Source organism: Nylanderia fulva, unplaced genomic scaffold (assembly GCF_048542155.1).
Source record: "Nylanderia fulva isolate GAGA-0341 unplaced genomic scaffold, ASM4854215v1 Scaffold24, whole genome shotgun sequence".
Taxonomy (NCBI): domain Eukaryota; kingdom Metazoa; phylum Arthropoda; class Insecta; order Hymenoptera; family Formicidae; genus Nylanderia; species Nylanderia fulva.
Window position 1 is genome coordinate 3240089 of NW_028190304.1, and position 11799 is coordinate 3251887.

The 11799-nt window shown below is 26.4% G+C and overlaps 1 protein-coding gene across 1 annotated transcript; it reads right to left on the bottom strand.

Annotated features, from left to right (window-relative positions):
• Nucleotides 1-98: 98 nt before the first annotated feature.
• LOC114933826 (aminopeptidase N-like) lies at nt 99-11319 on the bottom strand. Its single transcript, XM_085483274.1, has 14 exons — nt 11095-11319; nt 9745-9821; nt 9147-9627; nt 8411-8869; nt 7705-7888; nt 7143-7281; nt 6409-6490; nt 4360-4697; nt 2183-2463; nt 1374-1564; nt 1159-1236; nt 798-864; nt 593-661; nt 99-444 (listed from the first exon to the last, which is right to left on the bottom strand). Exons 3-14 carry the CDS (start codon nt 9602-9604, stop codon nt 334-336), a joined length of 2457 nt encoding a protein of 818 aa, XP_085339400.1. The 5' UTR covers nt 9605-9627; nt 9745-9821; nt 11095-11319; the 3' UTR covers nt 99-333.
• Between the last annotated feature and the right edge of the window lie 480 nt (nt 11320-11799).

Sequence of the window (11799 nt, forward strand, 5' to 3'; positions counted from 1 at the left end):
ACAAGTATATTTATATATTTATATATTCATATTATTTATATATTTATACATTTATATTATATCTAAGAGTAAAATTTATTGTAATATTATATGGCTATTTTCTTGTGACAACACAGGTAATAATATATTGTTCAACTACTTCATACAAGTTTGCAAAAAAAAAAGAAAAAAATGAAAAACTTTCGATACATGAAGTCATGAAGTTTAGTAAATACAGAGGCATCGAATAGTATTACATCTAAATAAATAATTAAAGCAGTAAAATAAATAATACATACAATATAAAATATTATTCATATGAAGTATATCCCCGCATGCAAAGTTGCAATTTTTTTAATTCCAAAACAAGAAAAACCTATTATAATACTGTCTCTGTCTTTCAATTTGATAGTTGCGAATTGATATCTTGCTTTCAACTTTATCAGACTTCAGCATCATGGAATCCTAATATATATAAAAAAGATTTACACATTAAAATCAATATACTGATTATATAATAAACAAAACAAATATAAAATTAATAATCAGAATTTAATAAGAGAGATAGAAATACTTCTTTTTTTTTCGCTTTCCATAATATATTTATTTTTACCTTTTCTTTCATTTTCTCAATTGATAAGATTGCGTGTAACTTGAATCTTATAACGTATTCCTTTATTTCCTAAAATATATTATTTTTTACCATTTTTTTAAATGATTTAAAAAATGAAAAAAATTATTTAAATATTAAATAATAATTATTATCATTGCATTATTATCACATTTTGTATACATATATAAATATGTAAAATCTGTACCTCAGTTAGATTTACGGAATATACGTTATTAATAATAATAATTAATGCTGCAGTTACATCAACATGTCTAAAAACGAAAAAACAAATGTATATATAAAACACAATATATTTTTACAAAATATTTATAAAATTGTGTTACTTTGGTCTTATGTTAAAAAAAATGTCATTTAATATGTCCTTCAGAATAATTTGATTATTCGCATGCTTCGTAATAATATATAAGAAACTGTTAAGAAGATATTGATTTTCTTTTTTAAAAATAGATTTATATCTTAAATAGTTTTTAATCATATCAGCATCTTCAGTGCAAGCCAAGTATTCTAAAAATTTAATGTCTTTTTTTGCAACACCTATAGCATACACTGATTCCCAAGTCGGTTTGTTGGTATTTATCATCAAACCTTTACAATATGTCCATTCCTTCCACCATGGCAAAAGTCTATAACATAAAAAAAAATTAAATTTTTTAATTAAAAATTAGCATATGGATAACTTGATCAAATTATTTAAACATTGTAGGCGATATCTACAAGAAAATTTGATTAAGAAAGGCTAAAAATATGTAACAATAGTTACTTGTGTTTTGTAAAATCTTGGAGATGTTGTTCTAATTTATTGTTGGCTTCTTTCTTACAAGTGATAGAGTCAAGAAGACATGCCCATCTTGCAGCTTCTTGTCGTAAACATATTCTAAGTTCGTCTATATCATCAATTTCTTCATATTTGATTCTTCTAAGTACATGGTATAATATGTTATTTATTCTTTCCTACAAATCGTTAAATATATATTTATTTGTTTGTATTATAAATGTATTTAATAATAATTATATTTTACTATTATTTTCCAATAGATTTTTAAAGTTTTTTCTTTCTATGAAACTAAAATACATACAAATTTACTTATGAATGCTATCTATTCACGTACATATATGTACTTGCAAATATACATATATGTATTATAAATGTACGCAAAAATATGATTTAATTTGTGCGAAATGTTTATAATATTTAATAGATATTAAAGTTTTATAACTACTTATCAATCATATTTTATTTTTAAATAAGGCATATCATAAATATTGTAGTACTATTAGTAACATTACCTAATCCCGCAATAATATTTCAAGATGAGCATAGGCACGGTTCCGAAGACATGAAGAAGCGAATGTGATAGTTTGTCATCTTTGACTAGAAATCATTACTTTCACCTGCTTGTATTTCTGAAGCCGTGTCTATGCTTATCTTAAAACTTCTCTGGGATTAATATCTCATCATATAGTACTATTTGACATAAAAATAGTTTGAAATTTGAGGTCCCAAAATGCGACTCTATAAAATGGGCGAAAAAACAGGTCTTTTCGCCATCACTCTTTATTAATATTTACCGTAAAATATCCAATTTTTTCTTTCAACACTGGAAAAGTACTACATATATATTCCAAAGCTTTAAACAAAGGATACCATGCTATATAATCTTCTTCTTGATGCAAATACGATATAATGTTCCAGAATATATAGGAATGGAGATGGCCTGCTATCATTAAATTGAATGCATCATCGATAATTTGAGCACGATTAAGAACATGAATTTTCTTGTAATTACGAGAGTGTAGATAATTTGTAATTCTTTGCCAATTCTCTTCATCATAGTTAACGCGATAATATCCTGTCGAATAGTACATAAATTTTATCAATTCTTATTGTTCTGAATAATTTTATCATTAATATAGTTATTTTTGAACTTATTTCAATTTTTGTTTCATACTTTCTTTATATATATTATAAATTGAAAATGTATCAAAAATTTAATACCTATAAATAAAATGCAAATGCATATAGAAAATTAATTATAAAAAAGTCATTCAAATAGCTGAAATAGTAGCGAAAATGAAACTGTGCAAGATATTGTTATATATCATAAAATAAAATTGAATCTAGTGCATAAATAATTATTATTTAATGCTAACTAATATAGTTCCTGTGACATGTAATGTTACGAAAATTGCGAGTTATCTGTACTTATTATTATTATTTATTTTATAAATATGATTATCTTTTTAATAATTTTTACTATTATTAGAATAAAATATTTCGAAAAATATAACATTCATAAAATAATGACGTTATCTAGAAAACGCGTATATCTTATACGTATATACTATGTATATCTTAGATATAATATATATAATGATATGATATATACAATGATATATTATAGAGATATAATAATAATATATATAATGCAGATTACGTAGTTTGGCAGTTCTGAGGAGATGATGGAAGATAGGATTGAGATGGTAGAGAGAAAGAAAAAAGTCATAACTTATGTATGTGAGTAGGAGCTGAGAGAATTGAACTTTTTGGAACAGACTGGTGGACGTGGTGGAGAGTTGTAGTATGAAGGAGGGAGAGGAAGAAAATGGAAAGGAAGAAAGGTGAAGAAATGCGTTAAGAAGAAAGAAAGGTGGAAAAGAGGGAAATGTGATTGAAGAAAAGATAAAGAACAATAAAGAAAAGGAAGGTGAAGAGAGTAAAGTAATATGTGGTGATAGTGAGGAGGAGTGGTCAGAAGGAGGAGAGAAGAAAAAAGGGTTAAGAGGTGCGGAGAAAGCGAAGGCGGTGTAAGGAGACGATAGTGAAAAGAGAAAAAAAGAGAGAAAAAGAGTAAAAATAGTAAAGAGGAGTGATTTTTCATAACATAAATATTCATTAGAAAATGTAAAGGAAGGTGGACGTATTACGAGATGGATAAAAGAAGAAAGGAGGTATGAATGTGATCGAAAAAGATAAATGTAAGGGTAGAAATGAGGAAAGGAGAAGTATAGAGTTGATGGTCAGAATGGTGAAGAAAGGAGAATAAAGAAGAAGAAATAAGTGTTACGAAAAAAACGAGAGAAAATGTAATGGTAAGAGGAGAGATACGATTGATGGTAAAGAGAGTAAAAGAGAAGAGTGTTAGGATAAGAACGGAAGAGAAAGTAGAGGCAGAAGAAGAAATACAGATAATGAAGAAGAGAGCGGAGGAGAAGAAAGGAGAGAGAGACAGGAGGAAGAAAATTGAGGAAAAAAAGGAAGAAAAGAAGAGGAAAAGGATGAGGTGGAGGAAAAGGAGAAGGGGGGGAGAGGTTATTGTAAAGATGTAGGAAGTGGTGAACAAAAAGGAATTTTTGAAGAAAGGGTGGACGATGAGGAGATGTGGGATTGGGATAAATGTGGGCTTGATGATGGTGGTGAGGTTGGTTGGATGGTGGTTAGAGAAAAGTGCAAGGAAAGAGAGATTTGAAAAAATTGGGAAAAGAGAATAAGAAAAGGAAGGATCGAGGAGATGAAGAGAGTTAAAGATAGTTGGAAGGGGGATAAGGTGGAGTAGAAAGAGGGACGGGGCGATTAGGAAGGGGAGAGCGAAAGAGAGTAGAAAGTAGGTTATGTTTTTTGTTAAAGGAAAGAAAGAAAAAGGAGACGGAAGTTCAGATTAAAGAAAAGAGAAAGGAGAGAATAAGAAAATTGCAATTATGTGTGTGTAAAATAAACACGAGAAATAAATCCCTTGGCCAATATTTACCAATTTGTTGTAAATTGAATATCGTCCAACCTTCCTCATTAATTGGTAATGATAATTTCAAATTTTTTGACAAGCATACCATATGAGGAGTGAATATGTTAAAATCAGGAGACGCTTCTGTAGTAAAAGTTACAAACAGGCATTCAATTTTTAATTTGCCGATATTTTGTATCGATACATTTGTTTTGCTCATATCTTTATAATTTTGTGTTACTTTTATGATAGGACAATACGTTTCTTTATACCAATTATTTATTATTTGTTGAGCAAAATTTGGATTTTCAGCAGCAGCAACAATTTCATCCCAAAATTTTACAATATTTTGACTATATATTTGGCTATATTCATACAATATGTAAAATATATAAAAAACATTACAAATATGTTAAAATTATCTGTATAATGTCAATATTATAAAAAATTTTAATCAATACTAAGAAGTAAAATACAAAATTGTACTGTATTGTATGTAGAAATATTATTTCTATATATATATATATATATATATATATATATCTTATATTTTTATTAAAATAATAAAGAATATAATATAATTTTTAATAAAATGTAAAATTTTATTAACTTTTTTAGCCATTATTTCATTAATATATAGATCATATTTGAGCAAAGTAATGAGAGAGTTATAAAATGATTAAAAGAAAAAATAAAATCAATAAGAAGTTAAAGACAAACCGAAAATAAGAAAAATAATAAAAAGGAGATTGTTTTACGAGAGACAAAAATAAAAATGGTGAAGTAATGGAAAGGAGATATAATTAAGTGTTAGATATTTAAAAACATATGAAATAAGATTAAAAAACAAATGTAGCACAAAACGCAATTAAAAGAAAAGAAATTATAACAATTATAGACGATATAAAGAAATAAAAGGAAAAATAAAAAGTTTACTAATAATTTATAAATTATTTTAAAAAATTACAATTCATGAAACAAAAATCAAAGATAATTATTGAGATATATGGGGAGCCACATTCGAGAGTGATGATATTGACATATGTTGTCAAGATCACTGTTCTGAGTAAGTATCAAAAGGTTTTAATGTCACTTATTGTTTATTAAAAAGTTATTAACAAAAAGGTTCACTAAATAAAACTAATATTTGTGACATACATGTATTATTATATGTTCAAAAGCGTAATATAGTAAACGCGTGGGTCAAGACGAAGACAGGAGCCTTTCCCTCTGCACCCAACTCGCTACCATAAACTAACCAACCCATGTTCAAAGAACGAATTTTATACATAAGTTGATCAGGATAAGTTTTGAAAGAAAGGTGGTGCAGAGGGAGGGACGCAGCCCTTGGCTCTTTCTTGATCAACGCGTTTATTTTATTACGCGTCCAAACATATAATGCACATACATATATAAATGTATTGTATATTTGGACGTGTAATAAAGTAAACGCGTGGGTCAAGAAGAAGCAAGGGACTCCGCCGGGCTTCGGCCAACCTTTTGCACTCCCGCCTTCTTCAAAAATTAATTCTAACCAACCTATGCTCGAAGAATGAATTTTAAACAACGTTTTTGATATTTATATAAATATTTTTTTGCCTTTTAATGGTCAAAATAACTGCTATATGTTTCAACTTTTTTTTGTTAATAACTTTTTATAAACAGCGACGCTTAAAACCTTTTAATATTTACTCAGGACAGTAATTTTGACTACATATGTCAAGGTCATCGAAATCTGAAGTGACTCCTTATATCTCAATAATTAGCAAATAAAACAACAATGTATATGGATATGATGAAAAAGTGACAATGATAAAACAATAATTCTTTTTTCTTTCTACAGAAACAGTTTTCATAGGCACAATAATGAAATTAAAAATAAAACTAAAAGATATTAAAAATAGTAGCAGGTCTGATAAAATAGCGAAATTGTTCGACTAAAAAAAAAATTAGGAAATAATGTCAGAAGAAGCCAAAAAATAAGGGACATTTTATGAAACTTCTATTATTATTAAATATTATTTATGTTACACAATTTTATTTTTTTGATATTATATTTTATATTGAATTACTCACGTGCTATTTATATATGAGCGAATTCCTTTCCAAAATATTTTTTTAGTGAAGGCGTGATCCATCATGCGCAGTATAAAAGGCGCTACAATTTACATGAAAATTATAATTAAGATATGTTATAAATATATATTTGCTATAACAGTTACTTGTAAATATAGTAATTTTTTAAAGAAAAGTGACATATATATGTATATTGACTAGGTAATAATCGCGTAAGAATAAAATGTTTTTTATTGTGTGTGTAGCACACCGTATATCATTTTGTTTTATAAGTACGTTTCTTGCTGAATAATTTTGAATATAAAACAATGAGAAAAATCAACGTTTTTAAAAATAAAACCATTATAGTTTTTAAGGAAAACAGTGTAGTTGCTAGTTGCAAATAGCATACACACACATATATGTCTATTGATTATATGTATAAATACTTTAAATATTAATGAAAGAATATGCATAAATACGCACAAACGTACATACGTGTTTGTTGTGCATGTGTGTGTGTGTGTGTGTGTGTGTGTGTGTGCGCGCGCGTGTGCGTGCGTGCTTGTGTGTGTGTGTGTGTGTGTGTGTGTGTGCGCGCGCGCGTGTGTGCGTGCGTGCTTGTGTGTGTGTGTACTTTTATAAAAAAAATATTTAATAAAATCCAGATATAGAATTATCTTCTAACTTAACACATATTTTAAAATATTAATTGTGAAAAATTTAAATGGACTATTTTATCATATTACGTATACCTCTGATTGATTGGCGAATTTTCAATAAACTGTTCTCTTGTGAAGTAGAAGGCCACATATGATAATCACCATCTAAATTAAAAGAGTAATGTTGATTTTGAACAACAAATAAATTTATTATTCGATAAACTGGATACATCTATAAAAAATTATTAATATATCAATATAACCGTTCTTAAAATACTTGCATTAAATACTAATATTAATATATTATTAACGTTACTTCATTGTTAAAATGACCACTTTCTTTTTAGAAAACACATATTAAAAAATTTTATTAATAAAATCTAAAATTTTGTTAGAATATAATTAGGAAATATTACATATTTTTTTAATAAAAAGTATTATATTGCAGACATCTCTTTATCAAATTTATTTTAATAAATATTATGTGTACTAGTTTTTGATTAATTTATTTTATTTTAGATTTTATAAAAATTTAAAAATATCTAAAAAAGTGGTGTTTGATTTAAGAAATTATTGCAATATGAATGCATAAGTTTTGTATCGTTTGCGAGAAGTACGTTGGGAGCGAGATAGCGTTGAAAATATTTAGAATAACCTTATTAACAGCATACGTTGCAAGCAATGTAATAAGACCTTTTTTAAACCAAAAATCAGACACTGACGGATTGTTCATCATATTATTAAACCATTGTTGTGTCACTTTACGTCCTACTAATTGAGCTACTTCGATTTTGTGAGCAATAGAATATAAATTTTTATCGTAGATGATATCTGTTTCCCTGAAAGTTATATTTAATGTTAATGCTGGGAACTTTATAGAAAATAAAAGTATATTTTTGTTACAATATTATAATTTTATTGTTAGATGCTTGATTTAGAAAATCATGGGTACAATTTTTAGCAAATCAGTATTTAAATCGTACCAAATTAAAATTTTATGTTTTTTAATATACAATATAAAACAACGATAAATTTCTGTTAATGTGTATATCGTTGACAAAAAACAATATTTTGAAATAAATAAAAAAGTGTCATTTCTTTTAAACTTTATAATAGTTTTAACATTTACCTTACAGGGTATGATTTAGCATACATACTTTCGCCTTTATGTATGTATTAAAAGAGTAAACTTTAACTTTTTAATATTATGAATAAACTCAATTCTACTAAAATTATTTGTTTTCGTAAGTTCTTATAATTTGGAACGTTTACAGAAACGAAATATATACCTAATTTTAAATTTTATAATTATACATACTAATATAATTTTATTTTTAATGTAATTAAGTATTTATACTCACCTATAAAAAACAAGTCCAAAAACTATTGTGCCTTTGTCATGGAAATTTGGAATTGCAACATGAGACACCATCGAAATATTGTTTGAATGCTTCCATGTTTTGTTAAATAATAACGTGATATTTGTAGCTACATTATTTGAAAATTCCATGTCCAATACAGCATCAATTCTGGTCCACATTTTAATGATTTCGTTATCAATATGGAATAGGCAATTAGACACAATTATTGTTACATGATCAGTCCACATGACAGGTGTGGTATCGTTATGTATCCATAACATATTGTGTTCATCTAATTTCGTATTTTGCAATGGCATATTTGACAATGCCGCGCAACTATCACATCTTATAGAAATGTTAAAGGTTGCTCTTAACCGTACATCATGTAGATGCAAACATGACAATTTTTGAAAAAATGGTCGAGCGCCTATTATTTGGAAATGCGGAGCACCTACCCAACTATATTTCAAAAAACATGAATTAATGAAACGTTTTTGACTAGCATAAAAATATTGGGAATTAGAAAATGTATAAATGTTATATGCGTCATATATAATATTTTATGACTCTATTGCATTATAATAATAAATATAAAGGTTGTTCGCGTTTAGATTTAAATTTTGCGATATATAATAACTTTTGGGCATTTAATACATAAATAATACATTAATTCCAATGTCTTATGAAATTGCATATTGTACTCTTTTTCATTAATAAACATTTATTATTTACTTACGTAGTTTTATCTTTCATATTAAAAATTCTAAAACCTTTATCAGCAATACCAAAATATTTTATATTTAAGGTGTAATTTCCTGGTGATAACTCATCCATAAAGAAAACATAAATTGTGTCCTTTTCAGTATTATATGTCGGTTTATAAACGGTATCATTATCATTCTCATGATATCGTTCAAAATTTGTAATTAAAATTATATTTTTAATACATATGTTTTCTGAATGTAAATATATGTGTTGCGTTTTGTTAAGAATGTTTATGCTGATATTGTATTCCGCATAGAAAATATTTTTTTCAATATATGGTGTAAGCTTGATATCGTAATGCATTGGTATTATATATTCTGATTCTTGATAGCATAAAGATTCATTGCGAGTGGAAGCCGTCGCAGCGATAAATATTAATCCGCTTAAGAATAGTTTTAGAAATATCATTATGTTGGAGAAAAGGATCATTTCTTTTAGATCTGTAAAACACTCTGGACAAAAGATAAATAAAGAAATTAAATATAGCTTAGATGTCTTTTAAATGATTTTTGTATATAAAAAAAAAAATAAATACAAAACGTATTAAAATTATTAATTTGGTACTTTACTTTTCAATGGGGTGGAGAGATGAAAAAGGATGAAATCCAAATCGAACAAAAGTTTCTTAAACTAGAGACGTCACCCTCTAAAACAGAATAAAACTTTTTCAAATACGATAATTTTTTGCAGAGTTACGTTTTTTTACGCGCAAGTTTTCTGTTAATCGAGTGTTGCGATAATCTTGTTGTCCCCTGTATATACATATATATATATATATATATATATATATATATATATATGTATGCATATATACATATGTATTTTAGTTTCGCACATATTGTAATTGACAGCAATGTAGAAATATTAAGTTTACAGCATATTTTATATTTTATTTAAATAATTAATCTCATTGTCACATATTTATGTGCATTTAGTATTTAAGAATATTATTTAAAATATAAAGATTTATAGTATATAAAATTAGTTATCTGAGCCTGTGTATACATTCAAAATAAGAAGAACACAGCTTACTGTGTTTATCCTTAGATAAGAAAAAGTGAGGAGCGGCAATAAGAGAAAGAAGGTGAGAGATAGAGCACGTGTTTACATTATTATGTTCTTTGGAAAGTCTGTTTGATTTCTTTTCTTAAACTGTGTATTATAAACTTTTCAGCTTTAATGGATCTTATTAAATCTATATATAAACTATTGTCTGTGCGTTAAAATTTAATACAAATATGCGTTTCGAACGTTTCATATCAAATATTTTATGTAAAAAATTGGACGTAAAATATTTAGTATTTTGTCTATTTCTAACTTATACGATTAATATAATTTTACTTATTTTTAAATGTTATATTTATATTTATTTTTCACTTAATAAAATTAATTTGTTTACACTTTTGATAATACATCGGCCTTATAGGGTGATAGGTCCAATACAAATTCACAGCAATTGTCCTACTTTTCTCATTTTTCTTAATTATATACCTACATTATTTTTAATAACAAAGTTAATATTTAATTCTTCTTTCTTGTTACAGTTATTTTTTCTATTCAATGTCATCACAACTTATAAATCATTTTAAATATTAAAATACGCACCAATATCTTTTTATAAAAAAATAAGTATGACAAATAGAAAATAGAATTTTAATAATTTAGTAATAATAGGACAAATAAAAGTAAGTATTAAAATATTAATTATTTGTTATATAAATTATAGTATATTTAAATTTCAGAAATAATTTATTTGATATCAAACTTTTTGGGGTGATCGAATATTTCAACATTACAATTTATAAAATATTATAATATATTCATTATTTAAAATTATTTTTAGATAAAACTGTATGATTAAATTTTTTTTGCATTTGTAGACAAATATATTTTTATATCTTTAATTTATTTTGACTTACCCAATATTTCGGAGCAGTAGCCTAATTGGAAAATTATATTGGAAAAATTATATTTAAGTAAAATTATATTTTTTTCTAAATTAACTGCAACAAATAAATGCTTTAGCAATATGCGCAATGTTGAAGGAATGTAATATTTACACACGCTTTATTACAATTATTATATCTACCACGATATGTCTACCACGATATGGTTCGAAAGACCACGAAAGGTTGACTGACGCTTCTCTGTACGCGTATCGTGCGATAAATATGATATATTAAGACAACAAAACTTTTGAGGTCAATATATATATATGTGTGTGTGTGCGCGTGCGTGCGTGCGTACGTGCGTGCGTATGTGTGTGTGTGTGTGTGTGTGTGTGTGTGTGTGTGTGTGTGTGTGTGTGTGTGTGTGTGTGAAGCGCGTGTGCGGCTGCGTTTGTAACTTTCGTATTAATTAAGCACATTCAAATTTCGGCCAATTAATTATATAAATGTGCATTATTTACAAATTCATATTACTTATTTCGAAAAACGTTTTTACGACAAAAGTGGTGTAATATTTTGTAATATATATTCATCGCTTTCGATAATTTCATCTTAATACAATAATATATATAAATACCTAATATTTAGGCTTGCATAAATTCAAAAGTGATATAAGAATAGGCTAACTAAACAAGTTAAATTGTTTTGAGTATTAAATAAGGTAAGATTAATATT